The sequence below is a fragment of the Pocillopora damicornis genome, chromosome 4 (genome assembly GCF_964200805.1).
Source record: "Pocillopora damicornis chromosome 4, jaPocDami1.2, whole genome shotgun sequence".
Classification (NCBI taxonomy): domain Eukaryota; kingdom Metazoa; phylum Cnidaria; class Anthozoa; order Scleractinia; family Pocilloporidae; genus Pocillopora; species Pocillopora damicornis.
Genome location: NC_142673.1, coordinates 17,846,631 through 17,865,674, shown reverse-complemented (window position 1 = coordinate 17,865,674; position 19,044 = coordinate 17,846,631). Strand labels below are relative to the sequence as shown.

The following is a 19,044-nucleotide window of genomic DNA, read 5'->3' as shown; positions in this document are numbered from 1 at the left end:
TGATTTTGTCTTTGACGCACACTTTATTCAATCGATATGACGCCCATGTAAAAGTGTTGGCCTATATAAAGTAGTTGGAAGTATTTCGAAAACTAGAAGCCAAAATACCAGAAAAACAATAAAAACAGAGAAATAAATCCCTCATTCAGTGGTTTGACTTTAAAGACAAGCAGACATTTCGCTTCACCTCCGCACGTATTGTATGTTAAACCGTCGAATAAGGTGTATTTATTTCTGCGGTTCGAGTTCAACTGAACAAGTGTTCCACAAAGGGCGATGCTCTTCTAGCATAGAAGTTGGTGTAACGACTGTGAATCTAATCTGTTTGAACAGCAAAGCAATTGCGGTTCAAGGGAATGGCTACAATTTTCTTGGTGCGTGTAACGAAGTGTATCTTCACGTGGGGGCTCCGATCCGAACAAAGACTATTCCATAACTGCAGATACTAACAAACGGCCTACATCTAAAAACTAGGATTACTTCGAGTCATCGACACAAATGAGAATGTGAATCAACTGCGTTGCGACCCGTTTCTCGAATCAGTCCAGGTAACTTGACGCGCCTAAAGCCATTTTTTTTTTTTAAATCAAAATTTAAAATTAGAGAGGAGGGTTTTGGCACCTCAACCAGCTCATTTTCTTTCGTTACCTAAGACCTTTATTGTGGAATTTTGAAACCTTTTGAAGTCTCTATCTTAAAGGAAAACAGAACAGCTTTACAGGCCCGTTAAGTTACCTGAACCCACAAGCCCCTTGTGTTCTTAAAATATTATTGACGAAATGAGGTTTCATATGCACACATAAATACAAGCAATCAAGCTGTTAAAAGAGATATATTAATACCATTTATTGGTAAAAAAAAATTGAGATATAGATACGGAGGAAAGATAGCAATTGGGGTTGAATGTCAGGTTCACTTGTTCTTTCTTAACCTGTTTACTTCTAGGATCAAGATGATTGTTTTTACCTTCTACCATTGTAATTTTTAGCACTGATAATTTGTTGCTTAATCAAATTACACCTTATGATTGATGATTTGCATTCTTTCCATCACAGTCCTGCTTGAAAATGATATGTTGAAGAGAAACTAGGTTGGTCATGTCTTGGAATGAAAGGGTTAATGAATGTGTACAACAATAAACTTGAATTTAGGAATTACCAAAGTGAGATTTTCAGTTATATTCTGGGCCACGTCGTATAACTCATGGGGAACTCGGTGCTTAAGTGCAAATATAATTAGAGATTTCAAAAACAGACACAGGGTGTCAACTATTTGCTAGTCTCAACCCTCTTTCTCGGTCTATCTGGCATTTCGTCTTGAGAATCTGTTCCACTGGCTTAATCTGAAACAAGGAGACAAAAGGAAAAACAAACTTTTAATCCTTCCCTTGAAACGTTTCCCATTAAATCTGTTCGAGGGGGAAAAATGAAAAAGGAATCGAATAAAGGACAAATCATGAGGGTAAATTCGTAGCATAGAAGGCGACTAACAAGGAAAAGTGAGTAGTAATATTGTGTTGTCGAAGGCGATGAACATCTTTCAGGTGTGAAAGTATCAGGGCGCCTCGGCTTTAGGTCTCAATTAGTGGCGAGTAAGATGTGACAAATAAAAAAAAGACCTCCAATAACAGTTTCTAGTCTATTTTTCAGTTGCAAAATATGGGCTTTTCCGTTAACATTGCCCCGTCTTATGTTTCCATCTTCTTTATCACATCGCATTCGCAGGTTGCTAAATTTACACAGGTTCAGAACAATTTCGTTCCCAGAGCTGCTCGTTTTCACTAATGGGTACGCTCGTTTCTCCAATCTCATGACCGAAAGAAACGAGGACTCTGGAAGCGAGGATAAGCTCAGAACCTTTGGTCAAGTCTCTTTACCTTCCCGCGTTCCCATACTTGTTTCCAAGAATGCCTCGAATTCTCTTTTTCCTGTGATGGAACCCACCTTTTTTTTTCCTTCTTCAATAGCTCCTAAACAAGATTCAGAACGGATTGTAACAAAATGTATGAGCAGCGAAAGTAGATCATAGAAATGCATGAAAACCATTTTCGTCATCTTTACCTTTCGCCTTCTCGCCTAATTCTTCAACTTTAGCTTTCGCTTTATTCGCTGTTTCCTTCGCCTTGTTAGATGCTGAGCTTAAGCTGCTTTTTGCTTTATCCAAAATACCACGAGCTGTCAACAAAGTGTCGACGAATTTTCTTTTTCCTGTGATGGAACCCACCTTTTTTTTTTCCTTCTTCAATAGCTCCTAAACAAGATTCAGAACGGATTGTAACAAAATGTACGAGCAGCGGAAGTAGAGCTCAAAAATGCATGAAAACTATGTACGTCATCTTTACCTTTCGCTTTCTTGCCTAACTCTTCAACTTTGGCTTTCGCTTTATTCGCCGTTTCCTTCGCCTTGTTAGATGCCGAGCTTATGCTGCTTGTTGCTTTATCCAAAATACCACGAACTGTCAACGAAAAGTTAGGAGCTGTCTGTTCAACTTTGTTCTTTGTGGGTCTCATCCTATGAATTATAGTGCGAGCTATTACCATGCCATCCTGAGTATCGGCTCCAGTGGATTCATCTGAAACATTCACGGCAAAAGGTAAAATTAACTTTTAATCTTCACCACAATTGAATGCTGCCTTTTACTTCATTCAAAAGAAGAGAAGGAAGGCTGGGATTGGTGGAAGAAACATGAGGTTAAACTATAAGCTTTTTTATGTAGAAGGAATACATTTGATTTTTTTCAGAAGTTATATAAGACAAACAAATAGGTGCAATTCCTTTAGAGAATCTCGAATAGCTTCCGCTGTGGAATATTGGTCAAACAGAATTGTTTAGGGGTGATTGGTTTCAATTTTAACCAAGTGAAAATCTTTTCATCTCGTTTTCATCAATTTACAAGAAGTCATGGAGGCATCAAGAAGCAGTTATATTACAATGCAAACTAAGCGAAATGCTTAATCGCGCTAAACAAAGCCCTTCGCATTTTATGCATCGGTGATCTTCCCTGAATGTCATATTTCTACATCTACACAAGAACACTGTCAAAGTGAAGGGGTGGAATTAGGAGGACTGTCGATGTTGCCTGTTTTTTTGCCACCGTCAAGAACTTTTTCCCTCTCCTTAAGTTTAACCATACAGTGTTTCCTCAGATTTGGTCTTTACCTTTATAGGTTCTTTTAAAAACTAAACACAAAAAGGTGATTCTCGTGGGTAAAGTGCCATAATCCATGGACGATTTGGTTTTATTAACTGAGTTGATCATGTTAACTGACCACCGTAAAGAGTTTCTTGAGCTGACATTTCAAGCGTTAGTCCTTCGTCAGAACTAGAAACGCCAGCTTTAAAAATTCTTTACGGTGGCCAATTTACATAATCAACTCAGATAATAAAAGCAAATTATCTTTCAATACCCTGAACGGAAGCAGCAACAAAGTTTGTCCAGAAACTTATCTCCGTTGTTCGTAATCCATAATTCACTGCTTTTTATCCCCCCTCCCCCTGCTGAAAAAAGACCAGGAAAAAAAGGCTTCTTGAACCCTTTGAAATGCTCTAGCGAACAGGCAAAACCCTACTATAACGGCTAATTTGCGAAGGCTTGTAGCCAACGCCTCCCCCGTTTGACTTATGCCAAATAAGCTACTACCTTGAGAAACTTTTCAATATAACATTCTACGAGAATCGTGTGCGCTCATCATATGCTTCCTCTATCGGCGCCATTGATAAGATTCACCCATAAGCATATTCTTGGCTCAACTTTTTGTATGGATTTGAGTACAGCAAAAAGTTCCCTCAACGCATTCTTTTATATCAAAAATTTCAATTCGAAATTGCCAGTCTCTCTGATCTTATTCAAGAATATGACACGATTACATGTTAAGTTTCCAATCGTTCAGTCAACATTGAATGTCATGAGTGGCTTACCCTTTTTAGCCGGGTACTCTCCCCTATTAGCGTCATTTCGGACACCCTTGCGTAAATTGCCCTCGACTGCGTCGGCATTCTGGCGCGATATATACTGCGAGCATCGGTGAAAAGCACACATGAAGCAACTACCAGGAAGAGTAACAGTTTGGTATTCATGATTACAAACTGACTTCTGTCAACTGGGTCAAATACGACGATCAAAAAGTGATACTCCTTCGAGTAAACTTCTAAGAGGTCTCTCTAAACGTTGCTATGCACTGAGTAGTGATGTTTCTGGGTTGGGCTTGCTGGATTGTTCTGAGGATTAAAATGAAAACAAAACTGTCTAATACATATGAATAGCTCTTTCCTATATTCATTAGTACCCATTGTAAGGCTTACTGCAAATTTTTTAAGAACAAATTTATTTCGGTTTCCCTGCAAATAACATGCATGCTCGAACTGCAAATGATCATATGATGATACAGCTCAAATTAATTGTACCCATAAAGATTCAAGGTCTGTCCTTCCGGCTGAGTTTCTTTTAATATGCGCGATGCATTTTTAGACATAAAACGAAGAGAATAGGCAACATCGACTGAAATTAATCGCACAGTCAGAGCTTTCTCTGTCTTCTATTGTGTGTCTTTTCATCAACAAAATTCACCATTGGGAATGTCAGAATGTGAATAATTTATTTCCTATTCAATTGTTCTCGTGCTCTGCTAATTAACGCCGGCGAAAGTTGAATATAGTAAAGTAAGGCCACTCATTTCAGAGCTTAACTGATCTCCAGTTGCTTTTAGTACCAACGTTTTATTTGTTTGAACAGTCTGAGTACAAACAAGTTGATGAAAATTAGGCTTTTTCATCGCGTAGAGCACTGCATTCAATGAAACAAAAGAGAAGTGTATTGACAAAGAAGTACTTAAACATTGCATGGTTCAAAGACCAATCTGTGGTGTTCGTTATTCATGTAGTTGTCGTGGCATCAACTATCAAATCCTGTTGATTTCGCCGCTTCTGGCAAATCCCGGAGACGTGTTCTAGTCTCATTATGTATGTATGCTCGTCCACATAGCCTGGCTTGCTGACGAGTTTTTCTGTCGACCCAGCTCTTGATCAATTAATGGCGAATTGGACCGTGAAATTAGAAGATTCGAGGGGTGAGTTCCCATGGGGAATTCAGGATTTGTCTTTCAACCCACGCCAAGAGTTTACATTTTTCTCTATAGGCCAAAAAAAGTTCTTTAACGGCTTCCTTAAACAACCCCGGGTTGATACATACCTTGAGTTGGCGGTGATAGCTAAAGATTTAAAATCTACTCTAACCAAGGGTGTCAGTCAGTCTGTGTAAGAATATAAATGAAGGTGGTAAGTTTCAAAAGAAACTGTGGTACTGCGTCGGTGGGAGAGTATAACAGGGTAATTTAGTGATATCAACTGAGTTGAAAACGTAAATTGGCCACCGTAAAGAGTTTAAAGGCTGATGTTTCGAGCGTTAGTCCAATGTTAGAGAGATTGGCGATTGGCGAAGAGCTAACGCTCGAAACGTCAGCCTTTAAACTCTTTACGGTGGCCAATTTACGTTTTCAAGTCAATTGATATCACTAAATTACTCTACATGTAAGAATATGAATAACTGAATTGTTACCAGGCCCCTCCCAGACCTCTGCCGGCACACTTTTATCAAGTCCTCAGAGTTTCTTGCAGACGAAGATACGCATGCGCCATATCGCAAATTATGAATTGTCTCTCTTTAGATCAAAAACTAGATGTAAAGATAAAGACAAAAATTAAAAAGACGTGTATGACGGATGATTCAGCAGTCTGTTGACAACTATATACTTTTTGTTTTTGTTATTTTCTCAAACGCTAAATCGTTGATGATACTAGCTTAAAAGTTTTTGCGTTTGAGATATTGTTTAAAGCCAGCAATCATCCCTCGTAGTCATTTCCATCTTTGACTCTGACACTGAGAGCGAAATCGCAGAGCATTTCATTGAGTTGAGCAGGAGTAAGTAAGTAAGTGACTTTCAACCAGGGTAACCCATTCAGCAGCGAGGCTGGTATCCATAGAGGCCCTGGGGAATAAAGATATGTACAATTTATAAAATCTGAAGAAAAAAAGGAGGCATTTCTTCAACGTTCCTGAGCTCCATCTTCCTTTGAAGAGAGGTTTTTAGCAGGTTTACGTCTCTATCGGTCTTTGCTCTCGTGTTTCTGTTTTCTTGCTCATCTATGAAGTCATCAATTGTTCCTTCGAGGAGAGCGGCGTCGACAAAATCTAGATTGGACCGGATCAGATCCGTAATCCTATCCGGTCCGATCCAAATTTTGTCGACCCCGCAAGGAGAGCGAATACACGAATGTTGCCACGTCTTCCTCCATTTTGTTTTTACAGAAAACCGCGCGCTTATTGCCCACCACTTTAAAGTACAATCGTTCGTGTCTCTGATTTGACGAATGATATATTTTCCACAGTCGTTCGCTTTTCTGATTGGTTGGTTGTGTATTTCGTACGAATTTTTCGCGAGTTTTTTTCACATGTAAATCTCAGTCTGTAGGAAATCAACCAAGTTATGTGGACTCCATTGGTGTCTGGACTATAGTCAAGGACGAAAACATCGTATCCTGATCATTACATGAAGAAGGATCAAAAATCTTATTGCTGGATGGCAGTCTTGTTGAGTAGGTTTTTTGCGCCGCTCGCTTAGTGTGTTGTCATGCAGTCTCGTGTGTGGTGTGACGCACTTTCGTTTAACGAAAAAGACTGGAAACTAGTATCAAACATCGCGGCGTAAATACTGTGCTGTATCATGAACTGACCTGCCTGTTTTGTTACCAGAAACAGGACACAAAGGAGCTATGAACATAAATTGTCTGTCATCAGTACACAGTGTCTCTTGTTTGATGGTGTTTGGATGGAAGAGAGATGTCACATAGGCCGAACAACCCTGAGGTGGAGACCGCATGTGATTTCTAAGCTGCATGTCTTGATCAACTGCTTGAGGTAAGGAATGAAAACCTAAAGAAAAACGGCTTGACCAACGTATTGTTTCAAATTATTTCTCCTTCCTCTTCTTTTTGTTGCGAGCTTAGCCGGTGATCTGATCGGACATTCTATAGGCATAGCTCAAGAACAATCAAGCAGTTTACAGTTCAATTTTGATAAATAAACTCTTTATAAATAGACATATTTTATAATGCTATGTGTCTGGTAAGTAACTGATCACAGGACATGTCTTTAATTATGTGTTCCTGAACAGATGCATGGCAACATGGAATTTGTTTATTTATTTGTTTGATGTCTTCCAATAGATCATGATTAAGAACCTGTTTCCTCATGCCACCCTAATGAACAGTTTATTTGAAAGATGAAACTATATTAAACAAAAATAAACTTACTCTTAACTAAACTTTTCTTCGAGTTTATAAACCTTAACCCATTAACTCCCAGAAGTGATTGACATCTAACTTCTCCCTGAGATATCCATACATTATCCAGCAAACAGGTAATGAAAATACTCAAACATATCAACTTGATCAAACACCAAATTCTTGTAACTAATTTAAAAGGAAATATGTAGTAGCCATAGGGGAGAATTGATTATCAGATCTGGAAGTTGAAGGGTTAAACTGCATTTTTGCATACCGCTGGATGATTATCCCAAGCAACTCAGGTAACAAATTGTAGAATATAGGTTCATTAGCGGTAAATTCTTTGTGTACATTCCATCTTCCAGTATTATGACAGAACCAATTGAAAAATGGGGTATCAGTTAGGTTCTTTGGATCATGTGTACTATAGGTAGTGTTGGGTTGATGTAGCAGTTGATGTAGGGGGTAGATATAGTGGTTGACATATCCAGTGCTTTCAATAAGACCTGGCAGCTGCCAAAGCTTCGGCCAGTATTCTGTTGTGAACAGTTTGTTTCAAATTACAAGCAGAAGAAGATTCTGTTAATGAAGATCATGGCATTACAATCATGGAAATATTTTAAGCAACTGTGAGTCAATGGGTGATGTTCAAATGGAATACAATGGCCAGGCAAAGAAGGGTTTTGATTGTAGCATCAAAATTTGAGAAAATGTGCATACTGAAATTTGATACACACAATATAATTATTATCTAGTATTGTTTTTGTAGACTGCCTTTTGAAAGTGTTCAGTATCATAGAATGTTGGATGGTTACCATAATTCTGGATCTTTCTGTGACTTTTTGGGAGCTTTCAAGCAAACACCTGGAGATCTTTTAGAGTTCTTTCAGCCAAATTTTACCTTTATAAACAAGTTTTGATAAAAATGATTTCCCACCAAAAAAAAAAAAAGATTTTGAGTTTCAAGAAAATACTCACTGAAATTTTGGTTACCAGTAACCATATTTCTTTTAAGAGGACTTTAGTGAAAAAAAAATCCTGCAGCAAGTTCACATGTCAGCAAATGGAAGATTTTAATTAGCAATAAAACTATTAGTGAAATAACTGTTAGATAGGAGACCAATGTTAAATGATCATTTACCAAAGGTTAACACTGAAAATTCCATCTGGAATGGAACTAATGGGCTAATGAAAGGGAAGTTATTTTTCATATCATTCTCTGGTGGGTGCTTTACTGAGATAGCCACCTATTTTAAATCTGAAAGCACCACATATCAGTCCATAGTCAGTCGACAGTTGATTGATAGTTGGTCGACAGTCACTCAGTTATGCATCAACGGTCACTCTATATATATCAGTCGAAAGTTGTTCAATTTTTTTATTGAAAAATGTCGATACTAAATTGATTTGTCACAGATTATTAGTTGACTATTGGTCAATAGCCAGTTGACAGTCGATTGAAGGTTTGTCAAAGCATATCAATACTTCACTTATAAATTATTTCAGTGACAGCCAAGTCACTTTACAACAAAATAGAATAAAATTATTGGAAAGTTGATGAAAGTTTAATAAATGTCTTCAAGTGCTGTGAATGGTTTTCTTACAGTTTCTTGTCTGTACAATCTTCTTGATAAGTGTCCATTGCAAATTTGCATGAATCCCCATGTTTTTGTGGGAACAGTTTTACAACAAATAGAACAAATAGAGTTGTTTATGTCTTGCATCTGTCCAGCAACCAATCATGGAAGAGGAAATCTTTCAGAGCACAGTAGTCACTGAGAGAACTGAAATATTGGTAGACACTACTTGTAGTGCACGTGATGCTTCTCTGTTATGTAGATAATACAATACACACTCTGTGATCAATTTAATTTTCCGGTACCTATCATTTAACAACAGAGAAAATGTACTGCTCAGGTCTTTAAGATTCAAACCAAAGTTAATTCATTTTACTAGCAATTTGCAACTATATTTTCTTCATAGAATCAAGAATTTAATCAAGAATCTACTCATTATCCAAAAAAAAAACAGGTGCCTATTTTTCCAGACTTCTAAAAATGTATATGTTGTTAGTTGCTTGGTGGTTTCTACTCTATTTACTTGTAAAACCCAGCTGAGTTCATGCATGTTCTGTCATTTTGCAAATATTTCCAAAGAAGCTCAGTTTACTTATGACAAACTTTAATGCTTGAAATTACATAAGAAAATTCTGTTTTGACGAAAATCACAACTTAACTGATTAATAACTTGTGGGCTAATTGACTGACTGAGTGATGGACTGGGTATAGCTTGGCTAAATGAATGACTGGCTTGCTACTTACTGGCTGGCTGTTCTACTGACTGTTGGCCAGCAGAATCAATGAGCAGGCTGTCTGGCTGACTGACTTACTGATTCTGAGCCAGAGGGTTGGCATACTCTTTGAATGACTGCTGGGTGACTGGCTGGCTGATAGACATGCTCACTACTTTTAGGCTCACAGATTGACTAATTGATTGAGAGCTAGCTGATTGATGGATGGTAAGCTGATTAGCCAGAGGCTGTTGAGCTAGATAATGGATGGAGGCTAGACTGTTTTAGATGAAGGGTTGGCCAACTGACTGACTGCAAGCTGGTTGGCTGACACAGACTGACATTTGGTATATGTTTTGACTGAGTCAAGTGATTAACTTGCAGACCAACTTGCTGACCGACTGATTGACAGACTGACAGCAAGCTGGTAGGCTCACTGATTTACTGACTGCAAGCTGATTGACTGACACAGGCTAATATCTGGAAGATGTTTTGGTTTAGTGACTGATTGACTGACACACCAACAAACTGGCTAACAGACTGACCACAAGCCAGTGGGCTCACTGACTGACTAACTGCAAGCTGGTTGACTAACCATCTGAATGAAGACTGACTGTCTGGCTGATTGACTGCTGACTGGTGCATGGTGCATAATACATGAAGATACTGACTTCTGGCTCAAAAAAATTCCCCAGTGTAAGTTTGAGATCACATCCCTTCAGAGAGGAGGGACACGATAAGACAAATCCCCCATGAATGTGTTCTAAATTTCATAATCAAAGTTTTTTCATATTCAAAGTCAGTTGAATTGGGATTAACTTAACATCTTTTTATTCTACTCTGAAATTTTTTTCTCTCATGACTTAGTAGTATGTAATTATAATAGTTTGAAATGATTCAAACCCAGAAAGTAAACAGTATTGTATGGACAAATATTTGATCAAAATGAAAAAGTGGCAAATGAAGCATTACTGTGCCTTTTGTAGTCTGTAAATATACAGATACATGGCAAAATGAAATACAGCTGTCTTCTTTGATTAAGAGGAAAAATATAAACTTGCCAAAAATGCCTCTTTCCTATTGAATCCTACCATGTTTTGTTGATTTCTGTGGTCTTTGATTAATAATGGTAATAGGACTGAGCGGAGTCCAATTCGGTCTATAATCAAACAAGTGATTAACAAAATCAGACTACTGCGAAGTGGGAGTCCAATTTTTTTATCACGAGTATGATTACTGACAGAATTGGACCACAAGAACTTCTGTTACCAATTAATCATAACCATTTCAATTTCCGAAAAAACAAATACACTTAGGACAAATATCTCCAGTGGAGACAATGTATTGAGTTGAATATTCCTTCATTTTGGAAATTGCCTTGTTTTTCTTTGTATAAGTGGTTGTTGCTATGGTTATTGTGATCAATTCTGTGATCGGTGGATTCAGCTGAGTGGACTTAGTATGATTGGCTGCTTCAACTGTCTGATTACAGGTGTCTGATTACAGCCAACTGTCCAATTACGCTGTCCAATTACAACTGTACAGAAAATGAAGCAGCTGATGCACTGATCACATTTGAGGAAATTGTAATGGCTATGATTAAATAGAGATATCTAATGGCACAATGAAATGTATAAACTGAAGGGGGTAAGTTTCTAAAGAACTATTAAAATATAATTTGAGTTTCTCAACAGAGTTTATGATCACATAAATTGGCCTTCATAAAGAGTTTCAAGCATCAGCCCTTCATCAGAGCTCTGACGAAGGGCTAACTATCAAAACAACAGCTTTAACCTCTTTTCACTGTGGCCAATTGATATTGTGAACTCAGTCGCTAAAACCAAATTAAAATGATATCTAGTTGTCTCCTTCATTAATAGAAAAGCAAAGTAGAGAAAAACTAACTCTCCTTTAAATAATCATGCCTATTGACTTTCAAGTTGCTTTGAACTCACTCCCTTCTAACTCCCTTTTTCCTGTTCACAAACAGCTCCCAGCTAATTTTTCCCCTCATCTTTACAGGCTAAATCTGAAAAAATCTTGAAATTATTTTGCGAACTGTGTGTCATGTTTGGCAAACTAATGATCACAATTTGGGAACGATATGCAAAATGCTTCTGAACTTGGATACAGTGTAGATCATGAGCAAAAACTAATCACAGTGTGCATCATATCAAGGTCTTTCCATAATGATAAATGAATTTAGTTAGTTCTTGGGTTTTGGCAGTATTCACATGATGCAATGTACTTTACTCATTTGCCACTTTTTATTTAATTGATAGATTGTCAGTGGAGATCTGTTGTGAACAAGCCTTGGTTCCAACCTATGGATAAGCCTTGATACAGTGTACACGTAGCAAGCCTTGATAAATGCCTGTGGACAAGTCTTCATGGAAAGTGGAGAATCTAAAATGTAGACTTGGACAAGAGTGGTTGGTGTATGAAGCTGGATAACAAGTGGCAAACCATAGGGTTAAAAGGCAAAGACAAAATGAAAAGGTAAAATTATGACATTTTGCCAACTGGCACTAGTAACTGCTTTAAAATCCAAAAGAAACTGCTCATGAAGTTTGCTATAAGCTCTAACAGAATCTTGTGGCGTGTTGTACCTCCCTATGGATACACGTTTATCACCATGTCTCCTGTGAAGTGACATACACAGTTGAATCCTGATAATTCAAACCCTTGCTAACTCAAACCAAATTGCTTATTAAGTCAAAGTTGCGCTTGAAATAATTTCATTACCTATTTAAATACTCAATTCTTGTCTCACTGGTGTAAGTTTTGATCTGGGATTCAAAGACCTGGTCGACAATAAAAAAAAAATAAAAAAATTAAAGTAAAGAAAGTTACAGCTGTTTTTGAGACTAGGCCGTCTTGCTTTGCTGAATGGATCTTGAACTGTGTATTAGAGGTGGGTGACCCGCACTGGAGTCAGCTTTACCCATTAAGTCTCTTACCCAGTCTTGATCTGGGATCCTAATACTTAGGCCACCAAAAAACAGAGAGGAAACTACGCTGAACGGATTTTGAATTGTGTTCAAGAGATGGGTGACTAATGGCTGTCTTGGTTTCACCAATAGATTCTCTTCCTCAGTCTGGGGTCTTAAGACTTGGTCACCAAAAAACACAGAGAAGAAATCTGTTTTGGGAACTGGACTGTTTTGCTGCGCTCAACGGATATTGAATGGTGTACTAGAGATGGGTGTGAGAACTTAGGGAGAAATTTGACTGTCATGCTGCGCTGAACTGAGCTTGAACTGTGCACAAGAGATGGGTGACAAATAGCTATCTTGGCTTCACCCATGAAGTCTCTTTTTAAGTCTTAATCTGCGATGCTAAGACTTGGCTCACCAAAATGCAAAGAGAAGAGTGTGAAAACTGTTTCAGAAACTGGACCGTCTTGTTGTGCTGATCGGATCTTGAACTGTGTACAAGAGGTGGATTGTCGGAAACAGAATAATAGCATAGATATCAAATAGCGATTGTGAAATGTTTGTCTGGAAATTTTGTTATTCTTATGTCTGGAAGATTCGTATCTAGCCAATCAGCGTTCTTTTTAACTAAGGTGTCCCGCAAAGATAAGGAACAATTGTCTGTGATTTATTTAGCTTTCAGTCGAAGTAATCTTTCATATCAGTCGAGTCGAGGAGTTGTGACAGTTGTGAAACCTAGCGAGAATAGAAGAGGAGAAGAATAAAAATCTAGTGAAGACGAGACAGTGTGGGCTATCCTTACTAATTCCCCACAGGATGACTAATGGCTGACTAGCAATGGAGTCGGCTTCATCCATTTAGTCTCTTCCACAGTCTTGATCTGGGATGCTATAAGACTTGGTCCACCGAAAAACACAGAGAAGAGTGTGAAAACTATTTGGGAAACTGGACTGTCCTGCTGTGCTGATCGGATCTTGAACTGTGTATAAGAGATGGGTAACTAATGACTGACCTGCAATGGATTCAGCTTCACCCATAAAGTCTCTTCCACAGTCTTGATCTGGGATGCTTAGACCTGATCCACCAAAAAATAAAGAGAAGAGTGTGGAAACTTTTTCGGAAACTGGATTGTCTCGCTGTGCTGATCGGATCTTTAACTGTGTACAAGAGATGGGTAACTAACAGCTGACCCGCAGTGGAGTTGGCCTCACCCATAGATTCTCTTCCTCAGTCTTGGTGTATAAGAGATGGGTGATTAATAGCCGACCCATAGAGAAGTTTCCTTCAACCAAAAATCTCATTCTGGGAAAAGCAGCTTTCGTTGCCTAGTGTCTATAGTACCTCAAGTGCTGCTGCTGTTTCACGCTTTAATGAGTTGAGCTTGAAATCGAATCAATCAATTGCAAACATGCGGTAGAAAATCAAATCGAGGATTGTTTACTTTGAAAATAGGGAGTGAGGTTTGGGCTTTGGAGCAAAGAATTGGTTTAAGATTGAATCAATCTCATGCAAACAGACAGTAAAAAATATACTCGTTTCTTTAGAGGAATTTTTTCATGTTTTTTTTTCTTTTCGTTTTCTTAACAGTGTAGAGTTTCCTCATCCGTGATCAATAGATCTCCAAGTTTTTTTTTTCCGTTGGACCCATAGAGTTGGCTTTCTATTAAGAGGGTTAAGGATGTAGAGAAAATGTAAGTTTTTGCCCTCCATGTTTTCAGAATTGTTTATTTTGAACATATGGCGTAAGGTTAGGGCGTTGGGTTAAGGAGCATAGAATGGGGTTAAGATTGAATCAATCTATAGTAAAAATGCAGTAAAAAGTCAAATGACTCAACGTCAAAAACGAGCAATCGCCTCAAAAACTTTACTCTAGCGTCAGTGACAAATAGTTTCAGTTTCAGTTATGACCAGAGACGATGAGACATTCATCAATGCCAGAAACCGCTAATTACCAATGGCCATCTCAAGAAAAATTACCACCTTAAAAAAGTGGGGATTTTACCGTGTGCGTCCGTCATCTGAGCATCCGCAATTAGCAGTCGTGTTATACTTAACGACAAAGTTTAAATGATCCCATCTTTGGGGTACAGTTTCATTGTCTGCTGTACGCATTCATATCATAGCTCGTAACTTGTTCTTTCTCTATCAGTAGATGTCAGAGGGACAGACCATCTCAAGCAAGACACCAAGTAAATATATCAACCATGGAAGGAAAGCAGAAATTGGTGGTGGAGAGAGAGTCCACGATACTTGCAAATCTGGTGAGTATAACTGGTGTGATAGAGTGAAAAATTGGCAAGTCTCATATGAAGCCCTCGCTGGTCATGTTATTTAAGTTGGTAATTGTGTTATTTCTATTGACATTGCAGGTATCTCTACCCCCTTCACGAAAGAAGCCAAAGAAAAACTTCGACTTTGAAAAGAAGTCGAAATCGGGTGTCTAAAATCCCCCGTGAACGTGGTCCTATCTTCGGAATGAACGAAAAATTGGGGGGTCTATCTTCGGAATGAACGAAAAATTGGGGGGTCTATCTTCGGAATGAACGAAAAATTGGGGGGTCTATCTTCGGAATGAACGAAAAATTGGGGGGTCTATCTTCGGAATGAACGAAAAATTGGGGGGTCTATCTTCGGAATGAACGAAAAATTGGGGGGTCTATCTTCGGAATGAACGAAAAATTGGGGGGTCGATCCGCCACCGTCCCCCACCACACCCACCTCTTAAAGACAGTTGGTTTGTAATTTGAGACTAGTTTAACATTGTGGTATGATATATCCTAATAAGCATGCGTCTTACAACACATATGAGTATTAAAAGATGTAGGTTACCATACCCCCCAATATGGTCAATATGGTCAATATCAGCATCGTCTTCTGGAGAATAAAATCATCACACAAAACTTAAGTGTCTTTATTAAGTATCTAATAAAGATTAAACTATCAGTTCGTATGCAAAGTACAGCAAATACGACTTTCAAAAGGCTTACTCTGTCAATCTTAACAAACCCTAGTAGCGGTCTGAACTAAAAATATGGCTACTTCCTCAAACTAATAATTACAATTTTTAGAAGTGTTCCCTGACAAAGAAAAATTGGAAACGAGTTAAACTTCCTGACTTTTGACGATACATAGACATTACTCAGTCCACCTTGACCTTCTTTTTAAGCTTGTAGTTTTTAGGTATCTGAAACAAATAAGTAATCGAGAAATACGTAAATAAATAACAGTTTCAACAACTTAACACCTCTGGTTCTCGTTAAAATTAAATAAGTACCGAATAACACTGAAAAAATACGCAAAATTTTCGATTATTGACCCTTACTTAGAATTACCTTGGTCTCAGGTCTAAAGGTTCAACCATATCACATCAATTATACTCACCAAAATGAAGAGTTTTCTTCTCTCCCTTGACCTTATAAACTTGTAATCCTTGCAACACCTGGAAGAAGGAAAGAAATCGAGAGATACTAAGGACCCTTAAGTAAACCACCACGGCAACGAGGACATGGCAAAACAAAAGATCTAACGAGTACAAAAAAAAAGCTCCGCACGTTCGTTTTAAAACTTTGTACATATCTTAGCCGTCTTCAGCAAAATAACAACGCGGTCTGAGATCGACAGAAAAATTTTTAGTCTCCTTTTAGAACTAAACCACTGCTCACATATGTTATGCTAGAGTTGAGGTGTGACACCTTAAGAGACAGTAGGCACATCCAGTCATTCGCAAAATTCAAACTGAGAGTACAAATTAATTTTTTAATTGACATCTTCCTCAGCGTTTTCGTCCAGGCTGATTTAGGTCCCTTCTGAAGAGTTTGGCATTTCTGGTTCTTGTTAGGAACCACTGATTGCCCAGCGACAGCGAGAACATTCACCGGTGAAAATTTTTCGACAATAACAACTTGAACAAAAAATATACAGATTTTAACACATGGGGGTTCAACAATAAAAAAAACCCAGTTACACTAACCATGACTTGTTGTATTCCTTTCTTCCTGGACCTTCTTTCTCAACGTGTAATCCATGCAGTATCTGAAGTGAAAAAGAGAGCAGGAGTTGAACATGTATTTCCCCAAGCAACTGAACGTATAATATCACTTTTAATGTACGCCATTAGTAAGTCATGTATTGTACTACTTGAATTGATAGTTCCTTAACGTAACATGGGTAAAGGACTGAATTTCTTGGAAAGCACACAGAAGGTGTTCCTTTAAATTCATTGAAAAGTTCTCTACCAACCAATACATTTCATGTCTTAAAAAAGTGAAATCAGAAGGAAAAATGTATGACTTCATGGCACAAACCAGCTTCAGATTGCATTATAAGGGGAAGCGATATGCTTCACAAGTCAGGAACCATAGAACTGTACAACATCAACATCACAAAAAATCAAGAATCTTTCCTCATGAAAAGGGTAAGACAAGATGAAAGAGTTCACATCAAGTCTAGTTTTCACCTCTCCCTGACTTTTGTCAAATATATGAATTTTTCCTGACTCAGAGACATTCTCTGCCTTTGAGGACAGTTTTTCTTACCTGATCACTTCCTGACCTGTAGCAACCAAGCTGGGCCCATTTACTTCTCCAACGCTTCACTCAAAATCTTACATAAGTTGAAGAAGGAAATAGGGTAAATATCTATCTTATCACAACATTTATAGGAAGAAAGGGAGAGAAAAAATGAAACACTAGAATGAAGAGCTAACACAAATGTAACAACCTAAAAATGACTCATAACATACAAAATCTAATAGAGCATTTCCAAATCTTTTCAAAATCCTCCAAAAAAACTAACATTAGAGACATTAGAGAAGTGACAACACACTATCAATTATGTTTCTCTATGCAGTGCAAATCAACTACATCTGTGAACAATGCATGCCTCTTACCATATCATAGATTTTGATTCGGCCAAAGCTGAAAAAAATTCACAACCCATCATTTTTTTCACTTCCTTGCAGCTTCGTGAAATTGCATTGTTCATCAGCCTAAAACACTCAGTCAGCCTGTCAGGCAGTCAGTTGCCAGTCAGCCATTTAATCAGTCAGCATTTAGCCAATCACTCAGTCATTCAATTATCAAGGAAGTCGGCTTGTCAATGAAACACTTTGATAATGTCAATTGGGCTATTTTGAGCCAGCAAATCAGCCAGTCAGTTGGTGAGCCAAACAGTAAACTACCAGCCAGCCAATCAGTTATTCCATTGCTCAGTTAGCTTGTGAAACAATGAGAAAACATTTGGCTAGTCACCCAGTGAGTCATTTCATCATTAGGTCAATCGGTGAGCCAGCAGACCAACCAGCCCATCATTTACATGTAGCCACAGTCAGTCAGCAGTTCAGCCAGCCAGCCAATCAGTCAGACAGTCTGTCAGTTCATCATCATCATCATCATCATCATGCCCTTTACGCCTAACAGGCATGTAGGGCAGCAACGCGTTCCCTCCACGTCTGGCGATCCCTTGCCATGAATTTGATGCCTTCCCAGGTCTTCCCCATCTCCTTTATTTCCTTCTCAACTGTCCGTCGCCATGTGATCTTGGGCGACCCCGCTTGCGTTTCCCTTCTGGCGTCCAATGCATAGCAGCATAGTCTGTCAGTTACAGGTCATTAATTCTGTAAAGTCAGTCAGGCAGCCAATTAATCAGTAAGCTAGCCAACCAGTTGGTCAGTCAGTCAGGGAGTATATCAGTGCACTTTAGGTCAGTAAGTAAGGCAGTCAGCCAGCCAGTCAGCCAGACTGCATGTCAGCAAGTCAGTCAGTCAGTCAGTCATGCAGTCACTCAATCAATAAGTCAGCTAGGCAATCAGTCTGTTATGCAACCACTCAATCAATCAGTAAACTTGTATATCAGTCAGTGGGTCAGTCATTTAATCATTTCACCATTCAGTACATCAATCAGTCAGTCACTCACTCACTCACTCAATCAATGAGTCAATCAATCAATGCATCAGTCAAGCTGGCAGGTAGGCCGGCACCAACCAGTCAATAACATGGTTACTGCATGCGATAATCATGCAATCTAGCTTTCTGTCAATTAAGATTTCCTTACGTAGTTTTCAAAGCATCTGCAGGTTTAGACACTGAAGCCATTCTATTAAATGGATAGGTTAGGTCAGTGAAGTGTTAGGAAGGAAGCCAGTCAGTGTATAATCCACTTCAAACAGCCTGTTTCAACAACCTGTTATTAAAAAAAGACAGCCCTTCAATTTCATGGATAGTTAATCCATCAGTGCCCTAATCAGTAAACAATTTAGTTTGTCATTAAATGAGTTTGTGTGAGAAATAAAGTCATTCCCAGCCCTTCCAGCGGCAACAGTTTTGGTTCCAGAGTTGACAATGGAAAATTCTGGAAGGAAAATTTGCAGAAAAATTTTGGTGTAATTAAAATAAAACAATTTTGTGGGTATTTAATCAGTCACTGCCTGTCAGTTATGCATTTTAGTTTGTCAGTAATTGAGTCTGTGAGATAAATATAATCGTTCCTAGCTAGCAATAGTTTGGGTTCCCAAAATAAGAATGGAAAATTCTGGTAAAT

General features: G+C 38.4%; 1 protein-coding gene and 2 long non-coding RNA genes across 12 annotated transcripts; 1 reads left to right on the top strand and 2 right to left on the bottom strand.

Annotated features, from left to right (window-relative positions):
* Positions 1 to 1,204: 1,204 nt before the first annotated feature.
* LOC113676121 (uncharacterized) lies at positions 1,205 to 4,218 on the bottom strand. Of its 2 annotated transcripts, XR_016186275.1 has the most exons (5): positions 3,919 to 4,218; positions 2,342 to 2,572; positions 2,061 to 2,250; positions 1,877 to 1,969; positions 1,296 to 1,342 (listed from the first exon to the last, which is right to left on the bottom strand). XR_016186275.1 is itself a non-coding variant. In XM_089205320.1 (4 exons), the coding sequence occupies exons 1-4, from the start codon at positions 4,037 to 4,039 to the stop codon at positions 1,338 to 1,340; spliced, it is 450 nt and encodes a 149-aa protein (XP_089061446.1). In that variant the 5' UTR covers positions 4,040 to 4,177; the 3' UTR covers positions 1,205 to 1,337. The 2 variants fall into 2 exon arrangements, 1 of the variants encoding a protein (XP_089061446.1); XM_089205320.1 differs by lacking the exon at positions 2,061 to 2,250 and having other exon boundaries at positions 1,205 to 1,342; positions 3,919 to 4,177.
* Positions 4,219 to 6,675: 2,457 nt separating this feature from the next.
* On the top strand, positions 6,676 to 15,293 carry LOC113676154 (uncharacterized). 8 transcript variants are annotated; one of them, XR_016186288.1, is made up of 6 exons: positions 6,683 to 6,913; positions 11,064 to 11,218; positions 11,854 to 12,070; positions 14,095 to 14,198; positions 14,657 to 14,768; positions 14,877 to 15,016. It is a non-coding gene; the product is annotated as an uncharacterized LOC113676154 (long non-coding RNA). The 8 variants fall into 8 exon arrangements; XR_016186283.1 differs by lacking the exons at positions 11,064 to 11,218; positions 14,095 to 14,198 and adding an exon at positions 15,163 to 15,293 and having other exon boundaries at positions 6,676 to 6,913; positions 14,877 to 14,970; XR_016186287.1 differs by lacking the exon at positions 11,064 to 11,218 and having other exon boundaries at positions 6,676 to 6,913; positions 14,660 to 14,768.
* Positions 15,294 to 15,397: 104 nt separating this feature from the next.
* LOC149047078 (uncharacterized) lies at positions 15,398 to 18,489 on the bottom strand. 2 transcript variants are annotated; one of them, XR_016186298.1, is made up of 5 exons: positions 17,396 to 18,489; positions 17,043 to 17,144; positions 16,478 to 16,539; positions 15,889 to 15,946; positions 15,398 to 15,691 (listed from the first exon to the last, which is right to left on the bottom strand). It is a non-coding gene; the product is annotated as an uncharacterized LOC149047078 (long non-coding RNA). The 2 variants fall into 2 exon arrangements; XR_016186297.1 differs by lacking the exon at positions 17,396 to 18,489 and having other exon boundaries at positions 17,043 to 17,324.
* Between the last annotated feature and the right edge of the window lie 555 nt (positions 18,490 to 19,044).

What these genes read in the sequence shown, in the direction of transcription:
- LOC113676121 (XM_089205320.1), bottom strand. Translation starts at nt 4,039, where the DNA reads ATGTGTGCTTTTCACCGATGCTCGCAGTATATATCGCGCCAGAATGCC. An exon ending in AGAGTACCCGGCTAAAAAGG is followed by an intron (nt 2,573 to 3,918) that starts GTAAGCCACTCA and finishes TGAATGTTTCAG; the next exon opens with ATGAATCCACTGGAGCCGAT. An exon ending in GTTAGGCAAGAAAGCGAAAG is followed by an intron (nt 1,970 to 2,341) that starts GTAAAGATGACG and finishes AATCTTGTTTAG; the next exon opens with GAGCTATTGAAGAAGGAAAA.